Below are 19,457 nucleotides of genomic sequence, written 5' to 3'. Positions count from 1 at the left end.
CTCAGCCAATGGGAAGGAAGCGACGGTGGGCCGGGGGGGGAGGAAATGGGGAGGGGGGGTGACGTCATGGCCCTGTTGGGCCGTGGTCGCCATCTTTGTAAGGGAAGCAGGCGGTGGGACCTTATTGATCACCCGTGGTGCCCCTTATACATCTCAACGTTCATCCTACAAAGTCCCATCACAAGGGAGAAACACGAACAAATAAACACAACTATTATGAATGTTTAGCCTTTATTGAAACGGCTGTAGGCCGTATGGACCTCAAAAACGAAATTTCCCTGTACAAGAATGCAGGTAAACCCTATGGGTTGGCAGCTATGAAACCATGGCATCGTTATCATCACCATCGTCGTCGTGATCGATGTGGTGGTGCAAGATCGCCCCTGTCGATGTCCACCGCACATTTCGTCATTTATTTCCACTGCTAATCGTGAAAGTTGTCAACGTAGACGTAGAGAGAAGACCTCATGATGCAGGCAGTGGTGATGAGAAGGAAATTGGCACTATTTGGACACACAAGTATGTCGAGAGTGGATATGGGGCCGTTCATAAATGACGTCACGCACCTGGGGGGGGGGGGGTCAGACATTTGTGAAGTGGGGGGGTTGAGAAATGTGACGTCACATCAAAATGCGCAACTTGAAATAAATATAGACAACACGTTCTACTTAATTAAATAGACTTTTTAATAAATGTTTTCTCCTACAACATCAGAGTGCAGCGCCACATTAAATACGCACTACAATGACAATAGTTTAAAGCGATTTGAAGCATGTTTTATGTTTTTTTGGGGGGGAGGGGGCAGAGCTTTGTGACGTCATAGTTAGGGGGGGGGGTTCTCCCAGAAAGATGCACAACTGCTCCAGCATATTGGCACAAGACACGATAAGCTATCGTTTAAGAATATTTTATATTGTGTCCAAGTCGCTTCTGAAAACAAAGGCTAATAGCTCAGTGGGCCTTATCTGGTAAGAAAAAATTGTTGTTTTTAATTTAGATATTTTAAGTGATTTGTTTAAATTTCCTATACTTTGGGCTCCTATCGTTTTTTTTTCATTGTTGCAACGTTCTGACCCCGTGTCCCCCCCCCCGACCGGACATCTGTGGGGGAAAAAGAGCTTGATAGCTCATCGGATTCCTCCAGGGGAAAACCCAAAAAACATTGAGATTTCTGTAAACATGACAAACTGTAGTCAGTGTACAGCTAAAGTTTGGCTCACGATATTGCCCCGCGGATCGTGATGATGATGAAGACTGTAATTGTTCTAGATTCTGTAATTATTGTGCATTTACTCTCCAACACACCGGATTGTTACCGTACTAATAACGAATCTCCGCGTTCTGTTTACGTGACAAATCCCTCGCTAATTGTCGGGTTTAACGAGATCCAACCCAGCACACAACAAACACAACCACCCCTCTGGTTACGGATGAAGATGTAAGTCTTGTTGGTGATGGTGGGGAGGGAAGAGTTGGCACATTAGGGGGCCACAGGTGGTGCATCAGCCACTCATCTCACTCAGTCGACCCGTGACCTCTGATGGGTCTGCCCCGTGACCTCCTGCCAGCGGGCGTTCGACACTTCACGTGGCCTCAAAATGTGCACATGGGCCTGGCACAAGCGTCGTGGAGACGTCACCGCCGCTTAGTGGCGAATGGCAGCAGTGGTTGTTGTTGGGGAGGAAGCCCTTAGTAAGATGTCGTCTTTGGCGTCTTTAAACGCGTGCGTTGGTCCGCCCCTTTAACACACAACAGCTGATGCCCGGCACGGAGTCTCTCATCTCGCCTCCATCGCCAAATGTCTCGCAAGGCGTTCAACTTCAACGTGGGCGTCCTCGGCCACGTGGACAGCGGCAAGACGTCGCTGGCGAGGGCTTTGAGCAGCACGGCATCCACGGCCGCCTTCGACAAGAATCCGCAGAGCCGTGAGCGCGGAATCACTTTGGACTTGGGGTTCTCGGCCTTTGGAGCACCGCTGCCATCTCACCTGCGCGATGACCCCAGGGCAGGTGGCTTCGAGGCTCTGCAGGTGACCCTGGTCGACTGCCCGGGGCACGCGTCACTCATCAGGACCATCATAGGAGGTGTGCCTTGACGAGGCAGGCAGCCGTTCGCTGCTCGAAAACTGCTTCCTGTTGCTGTTCACCGGCAATTTTGGTGATGATGCCACGGACAATTCGCGTGTTGCTTGTGTGTGTTTGGTCTCAGGTTTGTGAATGTGCTTTTGCGAGCAAATGTATCGGGGGGAATGAACGAAGAGACGACGGCTACCCTCCGCCACGCACCACACATGCGGTACAGGCTCTTGGTTGCCCCATTAGGGTCTCTGCCCGGCTCATACGATCCCGGTCATTATTAAGAAGAAGATTAACATCTAAAGTCTCAAAGTCGTCAAGAGATAGGCGGGGTTGTGTTTTGAATGGTGGGGCCTTTTTGTTGATCTGGGTTTGTGTGCCGAGGTCAGGAGGTCATCCGGATAATTGTCGTCAGCAGCAGCGGGGCAACGTCGTAATTGTGATTAGCAGCTGCAGATGCGTAATTGAGAGACTGCACAAGCAAAGCATTGGCTGTAACGGTAGCAAGAGGAGCATGATTATCATCAGCAACAGGACCATCGCCGCCGCCACCAAAGTGCAGGATTACAGGCGTGCATAGCCACCACCATTGTCAGTAGCAGCAGCATTTAGTGATGCACGGTTATTGTATAACAGCCTAATCACTATCAGCAGCAACATTTAAGGACAACAGGATCAACAACAGCATAATCACGTGGTCATGATCAATGATTGACGTCCGTGCTGGCACACAGAGGAACTTTTAGGTACGTTTGCAAATTGCGCAGTTTAATGTTCACTGATTCATTGACCATACTTCATGCTATTCAGTGGGGGGCGGTGAAAGAGGGGGGCATCGGTGTGCCAGCAAAGCATAGGGTGCTCGAGATGTCTTGCGACCCCAATTTAATTCTCTAAAACGTAATCTTTAAATAAAATTACTTTATTTTAAACAGAAATAAATATGCAAAGCAATAAAAAAAACCGGGGTCAATTAATTGGGGGGTCACGAGACATCTGGACAATGTATGCCATTGTATTGCATTGCCCTCTGTTGGCGAGAAAGTGGCCTTAACAGCCCTCGGTTTCATGCATGGCGGCTCAAAAGCTTGCTGGTGTGGCTTATAAAAATTAACCCGTAAAAACAAAGTTTTTCACTATAAATCCTTTATATGCGTGGCGGCTAGAGTCCTCTCGTCCTCTGGCTTGAGATGGCTGCCACCTATGGGTCAGATGATTTCCTGCCACCATTAAGCAATTGGTAATTAAATATTTAAAAAAATCCTAAAAAGTGTAAACTTATGGAAAAAAAAATTTCACGAAAATAAATTGTCACGCACAACGAGTCTGTGTGCAAAATGTCAGCTCGATTGGATCACGGGAAGTGGGTTAAAAAACGACCGAAAGATTTGCACGGTCGTAAGCGCGCAAGCAAGCAAGCAAGTGAACTTAATATAAAGGATTTAAAAACCTGCTGAGCTTTCGGGATCTCAACGAGATCGATTGGATGTTCGCGTGATTTGGTCACAGGTCAGATTGCGCAATTGCATCCATGTAAAACACCGGATCGCCTGTCATTCTGTCACTGCCCAGCAGGTGTCTCTACACTCCTCTTCAAAAACGCAAACGTTGGATAACACTCAAAAGTGTCTTATCGTTGAGAGGCCCTTCCTCTCTCTCTCTACGAGGCCAGGCTTTTGATCCAGAGGCTGACACAGAGCATTAGCCCAAATCCCATTTCAGTCAACCTTTCAATTCCTCTCACTCAACAGATGAGTGTAATGCGCTTCATATTATAGAGTTGAACTCGATTGTTCAGAAGTGTATTGTGACAAAAGGGATTATCCGGACAGGTGAGTTTAAATCTATACCTCTCAATATCACCAAGGTTGTATATAATTGTAATAGACAATTCGTATACATTAACTATGCTCGCATACTCTACCACATTGCGGAATGGGCACATTGAAATAGTTTTGAAATGGATTTCTCTTCATGGCAGTTCAGCTACAGTATTTAAAAGCCCTTCAAATGCGGTAGCGTGGCATTTAGTCCTCACAAGAATTCAGGAAGGGGCACTTTAATAGTACTGTACTGTAATTAGGACCATTTTACTAAAAGTGGACATCACGTGACAACAACAACTTGCGGAATTAAACAAGGTCACTGATAAAAAAAACATGTCAACACTTTCGTGAATAATACTAGCCTACAGATGAAAATATTGTTTAATGGGCAACATTTTCGGCAATAGCACTCCATAACAGCGAAACATGTTTTTTTATTTGTGCTTGTGCACTGCCACTAAAGCATTACATTTTTTCGTAATTTGTATTTTTTTTTTGTCGTAAACAAGTTTACCATTTAAGGGTAGAAGAGATACATTCAGAAAGGATATAATATAAATATGACATTCCCTGTGCATCAATCTAAACATTTGACCATGGCAGTGAGAGACAATGACCTGTCTTTGCCTGATCATTATCGTGAGATCTGTTATGTTTATCTTACATCGGCAGACAGCATATGCTCATTACATCAGGAATTGGCAAACGGCAATTCTTGGCGTCAGCACAATGACAGAACAAATGAGCGGCTGGCTGGCTATACAGTGCACCGCATTGTATGTAATTAAACAAAACCAGAGGAACCATCAACTCGTGCTGGCGAGGAAACTATAGAACGTGCCGATGCGGGAGCCGTTGGTGGTCGTTGAGCGTGGATTCTCCGGATGCAGGCTCAAGCTCAAGGGCGGCTTAGCAATCTAAAGTGCCATCTCATACCTGCCCAGATAAAGGCTGTGTTTGGCGCGTTTGCTTTGACTGCGCGTGGGGTGTGCAGCCGGCGTTTGCGCTGACCTGCGTGGACCCACGATGGCAGACGAGGCCCCTATGTAAGCTTGGTCACGTCCAAAGACTGGCCGTGTGTCCCCTTGGCGGCACTAATCTCGGGCAGACTCCAGCCAAATTAGATAATGTGTTCGTGGTAGGGGAGACCGTAACCTGCTGTACACATGCAGACGCGCCACGTCATCGTTCTAGCAACATCATATTAATATTCGTGGTCATTTTTGATTAATTTCTGAAAATAAGGCTTTTGATGGTGTGATGCCACCGGTTCTTGGTTTGAAATTCACATTGCTCCCACATGACCCCTGATTGTATCATTTCATCTCGACTTTGGTGGTACCCTTTGCTTGGCTTCTGCCGCTAGTTTTCATCAGATGTCATCACCTTCTTAAGCTCGTGGCACTGATAGGGCATTTTAAAGACGACGGCTTTGAAACTTTTGCTTTCGTACAATACCGATTTATAATTACAAGCACTGTACAGTAATAAAATCCCGCGCTTAAAAATTGTTATAAGTGGACCCACTTGTTTATTTGAACTAGCCGTCTTAAATAAAGTGCATCATTACGTTACTTATCTGGAAAACATCTAATCAGGCTGTCCTTCAAAGGGCTGGTTGTTTTGGTACTTTGGGACTAGTCTCCTGGGAACTAAAGGCTGGTGCATGAGTGAGCGGGTATTTTCATTGATGTGCACTACCTGGGAAATGTTTTTGGCGCATGCACGCACACACACACACACTTTCGCGCACGCATGCACTCCTGTCAAGACTGCGGGTGTACTTTTTAACGAGAGGACTCCGAAAATAGTCCAGGCTCTGTAACTTTTTCTTTCAAAATCCAAAAAAACCGCTATCGCTGCAATCTGTTTTATTTTTCAGGAGCCAGCGCTGGGAGGTTGTTTTATATTTTACACGCAGGTTTTTTTTTGTTTAGGGTTTTTCTGACTCTCCTTCAGCATTTAGGCGCCAGTTTTGCATGGGATTTGAAATACATCGGTTATGTTCACAGACACGGTGGCTCTCTTGATTGTGGACTTGTGCGTTGCAGGTTCCAGTCAACAAAATGCCGCAGGGTAAACGTCAGTCCAGAAGTCCAAGAGGACTTAGATCAAAACACATTTTGTTTGTATGTGATATTATAGCCATCTCGTTTTACCTATAATGTTCTACAATGGTATCTCATGAGTTTTTATGCAACATTGCATTTTTTTTTAACTGAGCTGAAGATGAAATGCATTTGTGAATAACATATTGCAACCTAACAGTAAAAAATGCTGACACTGCTAATGAAACCCATAACATTTGAACCGGTAGCAGGTTTGCTTGTTTACACATTCTGGTTAATGGGTCTCAAAGGCCAAATATGGTGTTTTTTTTATGTGGCGAGACATAAGGAAGTCTGTTTATTTTATTTGACAGTAACAATATTGCAGGAACATTTTGAAAAGTGCATACCATCTGCCAATTTATTTAAATAATAAAAGCATTGCTTTATTTGTACAACATTGTTTATAATGATGCGTTGTTGTTAAATTGTTCCTTCTGCTTTCCAAAATAACCTAAGGCCATGATTGTTATCGTGGCCACGAGTGATGATGATTGACATCATGATGATGGTGGCATTTGTGTTATGCAAATGATGAAGGTGTTGATGACAACGATGGTGGTAGTGTTTATTTACAACGATATGATGAACACGCCAATTATGTTAGTAATCAGGATGACATTAGTGGTGATGATCATGATTTTGGTGATAAGCATGATGATCATGGTGGTGTTATTTGTAACAATAAGTGCTTACGATCGTAATGATGATGCTCCTGTTGATATTGATTATGATGATGATGAAGCGACGATAAAAGGTGCTCACATACGTGTCTCCCCACAGGAGCACAGATCATCGACCTGATGATGCTGGTTATCGACGTGACCAAGGGCATGCAGACACAGTCGGCCGAGTGTCTGCTTATTGGAGAGATCACCTGCCCCCGCATGATGGTCGTGCTCAACAAGACGGACATGCTGCCCGAAGCCAAGCGCGCCACGCTCATCGAGAAGATGACCAAGAAGATGCACAAGACCCTGGAGAACACCAGGTAGCACCGTGTGATAGGGGAGTGCACATGCAGGTCGTGGTATTTGCAAAGGTGACGTCGGTTGTAGTCTTGTCAGCCTGGACTTGAACAAGGGTAGGGAGTTGACATCACGTATCGCTGAGTGTCCCAGACTATGTGGGTAAGGTAGGACCTTTACGATTGCTCTACAATGTATCCCCCATATACAGGTTGATCACAGTCACTGTTTAAACAAAGATTTTATGCACGTCGCTGCTTGAAGTTTCTTCGTGCTATAATATGGTATATATTATCTTTGTTTGTTACAAATTAAATGCTAAACTAAGCATGTGTATATTTATATTATATATATCTTTACACACCATTGTGTTTGTCATCCTCCATATTTACCATTGCTTTTGAATGGGAATAATTGCATTGGCCAAATGTGACAAAAATAATGTTTCAGCAATGAACAATGTGGATCGCATTAGGTGCAGTAGCTCGGCTTGCCTGGTGCAGTGACACACAGCTCCTGTCTGCCGGCCGAGATGCCCTTGAAAGAGAGCTGTATAGCTCAGTGGGCTTTAAACTAAACTATAAATTATTTCTATTATACCAGCTAAGGCCCACTAAGCTATATAGCTCTATTTCAGAAGTGATCTGGCCACAAATAATAGCCTAATGGAAGTGGCTTATCATGTGGAACATGCAAACTATAAATATACAGGTGTCGGGGTCGGGATCGAACCCACCACCTCCTGTATACCAGGCGAAGGAGTTAACATCTTGCCACCGTGGCGCCCTTGGGGGGTTTGCTTTGCTTGGGGAAATAAACTTATTCACGTCTGATGAACTGCATGTGGTCTGCGCAGGTTTAAAGGGGCTCCTATTATCTCGGTGGCAGCAAAACCGGGCGGCCCGGATGCACCCGAAGGCCAGGAGGCAGAGGGCATCGCAGAACTCATTGAGGTGAGCCACCTGGAGGCTACTAGACGTGTAACTGTGCAGCGATTCGTCGATTTGTATCAAACCTGTCGCTGGTTTCAGCCCGGCGTGAGTCATTCGCGGACCCGGAGATTGTGCAGTCGCGTAACTTTGCACAGTCACAGCCTCGTCGTGCAGTCGTGCCGGCGGGGCGATCGCACACACGCACAGATGCCCTCTGTGCTGCTTTGACCCACAGCCGTCCCGAGTTATCGCTCTGTGTGGGCATGGGCGCTTGGCGTTGCAGGCGTGAGCAGTGATTAACGCCGGTGAATAATGACGGCCGATAGTGACACACGATGAATGCTGTTAGCGCGAGACGAATGAGGCTTTCTGGGGAACAGTGAATGATTCACGTTGATGAATGGTCGATGAATCACTGATAAATAATGACTGTGTAAGGGTACATGCTTATTTGCATATTATATGGTTGTAGGTAAGTGTAAAAGTTTTGGAAATGTCACAATAAGGGGGATTTGAGGACCGGCGGTGTGGTTAACGCATTGTACTTTACACCCTAGGGACCGGAGTTCGATTCCCAGCCATGGTGGCGAGTTATATCTTTAACCGTGTTAGCTCCAGCCCCACTGCTTTACCAACCCTCATTGATAAATGTAGTAAATACGGTCAAAATTACCAGCTTCGCATTGGGATGCCTTTATCTATCAATGAATTGGCAGAGGGCTGTAAATGGTCATAAAAGGAAGGAACTTTTACGAAATAAAATATTTGTATAATTTGCCATGTGGGTAAAAAAACGAACATGACTATAACATGGATGAGACATTAATGCTTCTTACTTTTTAAATCCTTTATATTAAGTTCGCTTGCTTGCTTGCGTGCTTGCTTGCTTGCTTACGACCGTGCAAATCTTTCGGTCGTTTTTTAACCCACTTCCCGTGATCCAATCGAGCTGACATTTTCCACACAGACTCGTTGTGCCAGACAATTAATGTTCGTGAAAAAGAATTCCCAAAATTTTACACTTTTTAGGCAAAAAAAAAATATTTTACATATATTCAAATAGAACTTTGGCTGAACGTCACAGTATAAGAGCCCAGAGCGTAACCCCTCCACAGGCCGTGGTGGAGTAGCGCAGTTGGTAGCGCCCTCGCTTCCCATGCCAAAGGTCGCGAGATCGATCCCTGCGTCCTCCACAGGCGAATATATTTTAAATCCTTTATATTAAGTTCGCTTGCTTAGGACCGTGCAAATATTTCTCTCGTTTTTTAACCCACTTCCCTTGATCCAATCAAGCTGACATTTTCTACACAGACTCGTTGTGTGTGACAATTAATTTTCGTGAATTTTTTTTTCCAAAATTTTACACTGTTTAGGGAAAACAAATTAAATATTTAATTACCAATTGCTTAATACTGGCAGACAATCATCTGACCCATAGATTGCAGCCATCTCAAGCCAGAGGACGAGAGGACTCTAGCCGCCACGCATATAAAGGATTTAGAGTGAAAAACTTTGTTTTTACGGGTTTACTTGTTGATTCTGCTGTTACCTTTCAATGAGTCATCACCCCTTACCTGCTTCTGTCGATGTCAGTTGCTTCTTTCTCAGACGTACTTGCCTCAGAGGGACCCTGCAGGACCACTGCTCATGGCCGTGGACCACTGCTTTTGCATCAGAGGCCAGGGCACGGTGATGACTGGCACCGTGCTTTCAGGCAGCGTGTCTGTCAATGACACTGTGGAGATCCCTGCTCTCAAGGTGTGTTATATGTGTGCGCTCCAGGTTGGTGGAAGTCCTAATAAGTTGAGTTTATTACATAGCTATTCACGGTTGCGCTGCATATCTCTCCAATGTGCTTTTGGGATGAACCACGTGTTGCCTGGCACGATGTCCTCCGATGTTTCACTTTCCAAAGAAGTGAAAACGGTTGGCTACGTACGGTGCAAAAGAAGTTCAACATGCATACGGAAAGACATCGTGCCCAACAACACATGCAGAGCTATAAGTAAGAAAACACATGCAGAGCTATTAGTAAGCCTGGCTCTGCTGATGAGACACTGTATGTCAAAACCGGTTCCAGAGTTTTCTTGTATTTGAATCACTGCTGCTGAAAATATGCACTACTAGAAAGCCTTGCGGCTGATGAGTTGTGTAAGAAATACGTTAATGTTTTACGTGGAGAGATGGATATGTGAAGTAGACATTGGTTTCATCGTCTTGGTTTTTTCGGTAAAGTCACGTAGAAGGAAAATAATAAAATAATAAAACATAATAAAATACAATTCTCACGACGTTTCGGCCAGACAGACCTGTTCTCCACCTGAAGACGGCTGCTTGCGTTGTGGCCGAAACGTTGTGAGAATTATTTTATTATGTTTTATTTGTATTATTTTATTATTTTCCTTCTACGTGACTTTACCGAAAGAACCAAGACGATGAATCCCTGCAGTCACGAAAGCTTTAAATCGAAATTTAGACATTGGTTATTTATTTTGTTATAAGGTACGGTCGCTTTGACATGTCTTGATGGTTGTAGGTCTTACCATCATAACCAGTAGGTGGAGCACAAGACCATGAACATAGAAAAATATTAACAATTGTAAAACATGTTGATGTGAACTGCATTTTACACCAGGGATGGGCGGCTCTGAGATGTTGGCTGACAACCGCCAAAGCAGAAGGAGCCTCATTATGACCAAATCATATGTTTAGCTGAATGTTGTTAAATACTGCAAAAGATAGTGAAACTACTAATTACGAGAATAGGTTTTTCCCCATTTTTCTGGCAACAAAACAGGTGTTAAGATGTTAAAATACCAAACTGAAACCTTTTACAAGGAATCATGTCTGCACTTCTAATTACGTTTTAAATTGGAATATTGCGAGAACATTTCTTTTCGAGTTCTGCACCAGATATGAATTTGTACCTTGAGCCAAATCACCAGGAATGCGCTTGAGCTCGCCAGATGCCACAAGTTAAGCAGGACTTTGGGTCTGGTCAATTCTTGCATAGATGACCACCCTTCATAGTAGGTGTTATAGACTCAGAATATCTATTGATGCATTGTTATTAGGGCCCCATGTTTATGCCGCCAACTTCATCAACGCACACTGACCAGTGCGGTAAAGTATGGTCAAATAACCCCTACGACCTGCAACGCCCGTTGGGGAGGCCCCCGTTCAGCAGTGGATTGACACGGGGGATTTGTGCGCTTACTCGTACATGTCTGTACGAGTATGTGTCCAAATTGAGTGGTGCGCCCGACGATGCGCTCGTGCGACCTTTGCGATTGCTTTATCCACGCTGGTTGTTTCTGACCAGCTGACATACGAGGGGAGTGTTTGTCCTCTCATCTGCCGCAGGTTACCAAGAAGGTGAAATCGATGCAGATGTTCCGCAAGCCGGTGAGTGCGCACATTCACTCAGGCACAAAGCTAAAACATGACTGCTTTTTGTTTATTTTGCCAGGTAGGGTCCACCGAGCTAAATATCTCTTTTTCAGAATGTATGTATGTTGAATTTCTTTCGCACAATATGTAGCCGACCGCGCTAATTGGAGGTGCGACCCCTTGCCACGAATGATAGTTTAATGACAAGTGGCTTATCATGGTGGAAATTTTTATAGCAGCCAAATACTCTGAACGCATGTTGATTCTAAATGCGGAGGTAAAAACCGGAGGACCCCGAAGAAAATCCACAGCAGAGAAAGACGTGCAAACTCCAAATATACAGGTGTCAGGGGTCGGAACCGAACCCACGACATTCTGTAAACAAGGCGAGGTAGTTAACATCTCGCCACCGTGGCGCACAGTGGGAGACGGCGGTGTTATTTTAAATCTGTGAATAAAGCAGAGCCCGTCTCGTGAGACCGTACCTTGCCAACGGGCAGTGTTCATTCACGGCGGCTGGCACACGTAGCCCATTGTGCTCTTGAACAGGAACATTTGGGGGCACTCGTTAAGTGAAGGGACACCCCCCCCCCCCCCAACAACATATTTACCGAGCGCAAATTGAAGTGGTCGAAGTGTCGTAAAGTAATTTACTAAGGTTGCTGTTAAATCCTTTGACTGCTTGATACAACGCTGTTTGAGTAAATATTCGTGCATTTTTAAAAATCTTGGTTAAATATGCTTTATTCCCACTTGAGCTATCATCTGATTGCGAATGAACGGCTAGTGTTTTTATTTACACGCTTTTATTTAACTCACTCTGTCTGTTGTTGTTGTCGTTGTTGTATCCTCAAATCTTGTAACTCAATTTTAACCCACTTCCCAATGTGGTATCGACTGAAAACTTGGTATACTTATGTCATACTGATGACAATACTATATTCTATTAAAAAAAGTATTTTAAAGCATTCATTTTTTATTTTATGTTTCGGCTTGGGTCTAATTGTCCACGCTCAACTGACGTTGGCTGTAAATCACCACGGCCCCTTACGTTATGGCAAGCTTTGCGGCCACTTTCTGGAGTCGTGGAGTTTCGTCATTACGAGTAGGGTACATTTAATTAAAGCGTGTTTAAGAAATAGTTTTTTTAAATATTACTTATTTTCCCCCAAATCAGTCGACTCACAACCGTAACGGGTACAGAGAACCCTCCACGCCTGTAGAGAAGGCGCACAGCCACAGTGGGTGTCCGGACACCTTCCAAAAGTTTATAAATGGCTAAGAGAACCCTTGGTCAGCAAAGGCATAGATCCCCCATGTAGCCTTAACAGACTGTTGGGGCAAGTGTTGTTAGTGAGTAGTACCTATGAAGGCCAACATGGCACACGAGCGGGCCGGTAGCCAATATGACGCCCGGCCGCCTTTGTCTCCCCCAGTGGCGATGTTTATACACTGCACCAGGTACACTTTGAGGTTGAGTCGACCTAGGGGAGACCCAGCACCGATTTAAATATTCGTCACTTGTTTTGGCCGTGAGCAGGAATCGAACCCGGGTTGCTGGGTTTGAAGTGCAGTGCTTTACCCGCTGCACTACCGTTCCCCCCAGCATACACACACACACATGCACATATTCATCCACTCAGTACACATTCACATAGAACACACAACACGCACACACACACATTGATACAGTGAACACACACACACAGCAGACACATATTCATGGGCAGAGGACACACACACACAGTCAGCAGACGAACACATTCACACGATCATCACACACACACACATGGTCAGCACGCATATTCACGCAGCACACGCATGCACGTGGGACACCCCCGACTTTCAACGTGTTTCTGCGCCTCCGCCGCATAGTTAGACGTTAGAATAAAATCCAGCTGTGTGGTACAGCGGTTCGAGCCTGCCGTTTGCAATCGGAAGGCTACGAGTTCAAATTCTGATGGGGGTGGGGGGGGGAGGGGTTAAGTCAGGCCGTCGACTGTGCTGGGTTGATAAAACGAGTAACACTTTGTGGGAAGTTCAAAGTGATGGTCTTATATGGACAGACTTGCCCCCTTCTATAGGAATGTGGACTTTCCACCACTGGCTCGGTGCTTTGAACTAGAGGTGGGTGCCTACCCTGTGCTCACCTGAGTGGGGGCACCACTTTGGCTTTCGATTTCTTTTGCAATTCAACACCGAGCATGGGATCCCTAAGCACAGAGTCGGCCTAAGCAGTGACAACAACAAAAAAACTAGAAACTAAATTGCATTACACTCTGCTGGAGTTGGCTCACTCGTTCTCTCATACATTCACAAGTTAATTCACACATCCTCTTATTTACTTTTACATTCACTCACTATTTTGGTCATACATTCACTTATGAAGTCACCGATTCCCTTATTAACAACATTCGCCCATTCACTCATACATTCATTCACTCACTCACTATTTTGCTCATATATTCACTTATTAAGTGACAAATTAACTCCTACATTTGCTCAACCATTCACTCCCTCATTCGCCCATACATTCATCTCTTCATTCGCCTGTTGATCTGCTGATTCATCCGTGGGTCCAGATGATGTCTGCCTGCAGGCATGCATTCACTCACATATTCATTTGGTAATTCATTCATTCATATGCATCCACTCATTCACTGTCAGTCCATCTGCCAGCCCAGGTGACCTCAGGTGCAGGGCAAACGTGTGTGGCTCATTCCATCACTCACGTAGCTTATTCACTCACTCGCTCACTCCCTCATTCGCCCATGCATTCAACTCGCTCATCGTTCGCACAACTCACCCACTCGTCCGTTCGCCCCCACTGAATCCATCGGCCCGTCCGTTGGCCCTCAGGTGACGTCGGCGGCGCAGGGCGACCGCGTCGGTCTCTGCGTGACGCAGTTCGACCCCAAGCTGCTGGAGCGCGGGCTCGTGTGCTCGCCGGGCTCGCTGTTGTCGCTGCGCTCCGGCATCGCCTCCGTGCGCCGCGTGCCCTACTTCCGTGGCGCCGTGAGCACGCGCGCCAAGTTCCACGTCACCATCGGCCACGAGACTGTGCTCGCCCGGGTCTCCTTCTTCGGAGCCGGCGGTGGGGCTGGCGACGATGGCGGCGGCGACGACGCCGCTTTCGACTTTTCGCGAGACTACGCGTACCAGGATGAGTTCCTGGCCGAGCAGCCCAAGGACCGCGCCGAGCAGGTGGTTGCCGGGATGATCCTTCCGAGTGTTTGTGGACATTTGCCGCGGGCCGATGTGAACCTGCCCGCACCCCATGAAATTATAAGAGCAACAGTCCTTGCCATGTCGTTATTCGTCCAGGAAACTAAAACTATCAACGAAAAATGTTTTACTTTACCAGGTAAGGCCCACACAGCTATAGAGCTCTTTTTCAAAAGCGACCTGATCACAAATGATAGCTGAACGAAGTGGCCTGTCACGTGGGAATTTATTGCAGCCAAATACTCTAAGCACATGTTTCTAAATGTGGAGGGAAAAACCGGAGGACCCTGAGAAAAATGCACGTGACCACGGGGAGAACACGCAAGCTCCAAATATACAGCAGGCGTCAGGGTCGGGATTGAACCCATGGCCTCCTGTATACCAGGCGAGGGAGTTAATATCTCGTCGCTGTGGCGCCCACTTAAGCATGCCATGCCCAGTGCATCTTGACTATGCCATGCCTAGTGCAGTTGTTAATCCACAAATGGAGCTGCCTTCATGCCCTCCTTTCCTGATGACTGATGGTGGAATATTTTGGCTTGACTTGGCGTGCCCCCGGTGTGCTGTGGCGTCACTGTGGTGTGATCTGGTGTGTTGTGGCGTCACTGTGGTGTGATCTGGTGTGTTGTGACGTCACTGCGGTGTGATCTGGTGTGTTGTGGCGTCACTGTGGTGTGATCTGGTGTGCTGTGACGTCACTGTGGTGTGATCTGGTGTGTTGTGACGTCACTGCGGTGTGATCTGGTGTGTTGTGGCGTCACTGCGGTGTGATCTGGTGTGTTGTGGCGTCACTGCGGTGTGATCTGGTGTGTTGTGGCGTCACTGTGGTGTGATCTGGTGTGCTGTGACGTCACTGTGGTGTGATCTGGTGTGTTGTGGCGTCACTGTGGTGTGATCTGGTGTGTTGTGACGTCACTGCGGTGTGATCTGGTGTGTTGTGGCGTCACTGTGGTGTGATCTGGTGTGCTGTGACGTCACTGTGGTGTGATCTGGTGTGTTGTGACGTCACTGCGGTGTGATCTGGTGTGTTGTGGCGTCACTGCGGTGTGATCTGGTGTGTTGTGGCGTCACTGCGGTGTGATCTGGTGTGTTGTGGCGTCACTGTGGTGTGATCTGGTGTGCTGTGACGTCACTGTGGTGTGATCTGGTGTGTTGTGGCGTCACTGTGGTGTGATCTGGTGTGTTGTGACGTCACTACGGTGTGATCTGGTGTGTTGTGGCGTCACTGCGGTGTGATCTGGTGTGTTGTGGCGTCACTGCGGTGTGATCTGGTGTGTTGTGACGTCACTGCGGTGTGATCTGGTGTGTTGTGGCGTCACTGTGGTGTGATCTGGTGTGTTGTGACGTCACTACGGTGTGATCTGGTGTGTTGTGGCGTCACTGCGGTGTGATCTGGTGTGTTGTGGCGTCACTGCGGTGTGATCTGGTGTGTTGTGGCGTCACTGCGGTGTGATCTGGTGTGTTGTGACGTCACTGCGGTGTGATCTGGTGTGTTGTGACGTCACTGCGGTGTGATCTGGTGTGTTGTGACGTCACTGTGGTGTGATCTGGTGTGTTGTGGCGTCACTGCGGTGTGATCTGGTGTGTTGTGACGTCACTGCGGTGTGATCTGGTGTGTTGTGACGTCACTGCGGTGTGATCTGGTGTGTTGTGACGTCACTGCGGTGTGATCTGGTGTGTTGTGGCGTCACTGTGGTGTGATCTGGTGTGTTGTGACGTCACTGCGGTGTGATCTGGTGTGTTGTGGCGTCACTGCGGTGTGATCTGGTGTGTTGTGGCGTCACTGTGGTGTGATCTGGTGTGTTGTGACGTCACTGCGGTGCGATCTGGTGTGTTGTGACGTCACTGCGGTGTGATCTGGTGTGTTGTGACGTCACTGTGGTGTGATCTGGTGTGTTGTGACGTCACTGCGGTGTGATCTGGTGTGTTGTGGCGTCACTGCGGTGTGATCTGGTGTGTTGTGACGTCACTGCGGTGTGATCTGGTGTGTTGTGGCGTCACTGCGGTGTGATCTGGTGTGTTGTGGCGTCACTGCGGTGTGATCTGGTGTGTTGTGGCGTCACTGCGGTGTGATCTGGTGTGTTGTGGCGTCACTGTGGTGTGATCTGGTGTGTTGTGACGTCACTGCGGTGTGATCTGGTGTGTTGTGACGTCACTGCGGTGTGATCTGGTGTGTTGTGACGTCACTGTGGTGTGATCTGGTGTGTTGTGACGTCACTGCGGTGTGATCTGGTGTGTTGTGGCGTCACTGCGGTGTGATCTGGTGTGCTGTGACGTCACTGCGGTGTGATCTGGTGTGTTGTGACGTCACTGTGGTGTGATCTGGTGTGTTGTGACGTCACTGCTGTGTGATCTGGTGTGTTGTGGCGTCACTGTGGTGTGATCTGGTGTGTTGTGGCGTCACTGTGGTGTGATCTGGTGTGTTGTGGCGTCACTGTGGTGTGATCTGGTGTGTTGTGGCGTCACTGTGGTGTGATCTGGTGTGTTGTGGCAGGCTCATGAGCGGACCACACCCGCCGCCAATCCTGCACCGCGGCACCAATGGGCTCTGCTGGAGTTTGAGCGCCCGGTCACCTGTCCACGGCCCTGCAAGGTGAGCGAGCGAATCAGAATATTTATTTATACTGGAGGAATTCTATTCTATGAGCTATAAAGTTCAATATACATACCACGGGCCATTCTCTAACATAGCCCCATATTTATACGATAGCGCAGTTGGAATAAAAAACATATTTAAAAATACCCTAATTGGTGGTGGGACCCTTTAGAGCCAATCTGCCGCAGGGCAATATACGTGGCGAGCCGCACATGTTTACGGACGCCGACGAAACGCGCGCTCTCCTTGCGCGCAGGTGATCGCGTCCCGCCTGGACGCAGACATCCACGCCAACAGCTGCCGCCTGGCGTTCCACGGCACGCTGCTGGAGGGCTTCGAGGAGAAGGGCTACAGTGAAGCCAGCCTGGCGCAGCTCCGCGTTTACAAGACCAAGAGCAAGGAGGGCACCGTGGAGAGGGTGAGCGGTCAGAACAAGTGTAACGACGGCGGCAGTAGTAGCTGTAGTCATCAGTGGCTGTCGATCATCATCATCACGATCCACGGACAGATAGCCGAGTAGGTGTCCACTGCACATTTCGTTATTTGTTTCCACTTTCCTCTGTCTTGTGCCAATTTGCGCAAGTAGTGGCACCGATCTATTAAGTCGTCGTCATTAAGCCATTCTCTCTCTTTCCAGTTCCTTACACTTCTCTGAACAACAACAACACACTTTTAACTTTCCTGCTTTTGTCCATACAACACGGGTCTCCAAATAGTGCCAGTTTCCTTCTCGTCACTGCTTGCATCAGATCTTCTACGTGCAACCTTTCTTGCTCGTACATTGGTCACTCTTTGGGTCCAGCTTAGGTGCTGATGTGTATGTATGTATATTGAACTTGTTTTGTACCTTGCATAACCAACCGTGATAATTGGAGGTGCGGGCAAGGCCTAGAAAATGAAACACAAAGAGCAGTTCTAAAGAAATTCGTTTTCAATCTTGATATTTTTAGTGTGTAGGCAGCGCAACTGCACCGGCATCCGCAGGCCAGATGTGCCGAGGATCTGGGCGACAAAAGAGAGAAAAGGGAGCCCTGAATCGGGGCTCATGCCACAACCACACTTCATCACTGGTAGTAATAATAATCGTCATCATTTACAATCCATTGTTAGTCCACTGTCGGGCGAAGGCCGCCCCATGCTATGTTTGGTTATGGGGGTTATTTGACTGCACCTCACCACACCGGTCAATGCTGGGCTTGGTAAAGGGATTGCCCAGAACCAGTTAAGATATCGCTCAGCACCGATGCCAGCCATAGGCAGAAATCAAACCGACGTGGACATACGGGTGCGTGTTTGTGCATTGTTCTTCTGTCTCTGTATATGAGTTCGATTGGCGCTCACAGCCGAACATCAGTGACGAGTGAATATTTTAACTGGTCTTGGGCCTCTCCTGGGTATGCTTTGCATAACACATAAGCGCTGGGAAGACAAAGGCGGTCGGGCGCGGTGTTGGCCACACCACCACCTCATGTGGGGAGGTCTTCATCGGTGCACGCTTGGCCCAATAGTCTGTGAACACCACTTGCCCCGATAGTCTGTAAACGGCTATATGGGGGATCATTGTGTTTTGTATATACACCCGTCTGTGTTTGATGTGCATATTTGTGAGTTTTTGTGTCCGTGTCTTTGTATTGTATGGGGAGTGGTGGCGCAACTAGCTAGTGCACCACGCTCGCAACCGTGTGACCTGAGTTCTGTTCTCGGCCACGGCTAGCGTGAATGGCAAGGGATGTCTGAACCGGTCTTGGGGCCTCCTCCTTCAACCCGCATTGACCAGCGTGGTTAAGCCAGGCCATACAACCCCCCCCCTCCCCCCCCCGGCGTAGGGGGTTGTGCCTTGTGTCAGCGAATGCTGCTGTAGGACCAGCATGAATGGCACTGATTCTATGTTTAACAGATACGTTAGACTGCATTCTGTCTGCGAGCCAGTGAACCAGCCCTTGCGGTGCACTGAAATACTTGTGGATATTGACTGTTCGCATATTTTCGAGGGCCTCGCATTGTACGTCAGCACTCGAATTTATTGCGCCGCTTTGCGGTGTCGCGTCTTGCGCGCTCCGCTTATTAAAACGCACGCACACACGCACACACGCAGGCAAGGCGCACACACACACGCACGCACACACGCAGGCAAGGCGCACACACACACACGCAGGCACACTCGCACACTTGCGCAGACTTGCTGGCAGAGGGTACACATTATATATCCGGAAATTGGTGTAATTGGATTTTTGTGGGCTGTTTTCCTTTCATGATCACCCATGCCTGAATATGGATTCAAATATTTTATCAGGTTACCGCCGGTTCACTGAGAGAGTAAAGGACTCTGCGTGCCAT

At 47.5% G+C, this 19,457-nt stretch overlaps 1 protein-coding gene across 2 annotated transcripts in view; it reads left to right on the top strand.

The window, feature by feature from the left end:
• The first annotated feature begins 1,761 nt into the window (after positions 1 to 1,761).
• Positions 1,762 to 19,457, top strand: part of EEFSEC (eukaryotic elongation factor, selenocysteine-tRNA specific) — a 68,195-nt gene continuing 50,499 nt past the window's right edge. The window contains exons 1-8 of one of the 2 annotated variants that reach the window (XM_078872314.1): positions 1,762 to 2,084; positions 6,793 to 7,000; positions 7,834 to 7,930; positions 9,503 to 9,667; positions 11,273 to 11,314; positions 14,177 to 14,503; positions 17,019 to 17,117; positions 17,377 to 17,538. In XM_078872314.1, coding sequence (XP_078728440.1) covers positions 1,799 to 2,084; positions 6,793 to 7,000; positions 7,834 to 7,930; positions 9,503 to 9,667; positions 11,273 to 11,314; positions 14,177 to 14,503; positions 17,019 to 17,117; positions 17,377 to 17,538 — 1,386 coding nt within the window. In that variant the 5' untranslated portion in view covers positions 1,762 to 1,798. Of the gene's footprint in view, positions 2,085 to 6,792; positions 7,001 to 7,833; positions 7,931 to 9,502; positions 9,668 to 11,272; positions 11,315 to 14,158; positions 14,504 to 17,018; positions 17,118 to 17,376; positions 17,539 to 19,457 lie in introns of both variants that reach the window. The other variant, XM_078872313.1, reaches the window with a different exon arrangement.

The sequence above is a fragment of the Lampetra fluviatilis genome, chromosome 34 (genome assembly GCF_964198595.1).
Source record: "Lampetra fluviatilis chromosome 34, kcLamFluv1.1, whole genome shotgun sequence".
Lineage (NCBI taxonomy): Eukaryota > Metazoa > Chordata > Hyperoartia > Petromyzontiformes > Petromyzontidae > Lampetra > Lampetra fluviatilis.
The sequence above is the reverse complement of the archived record's forward strand: the minus strand, read 5'-3'. Positions and strand labels throughout refer to the sequence as shown.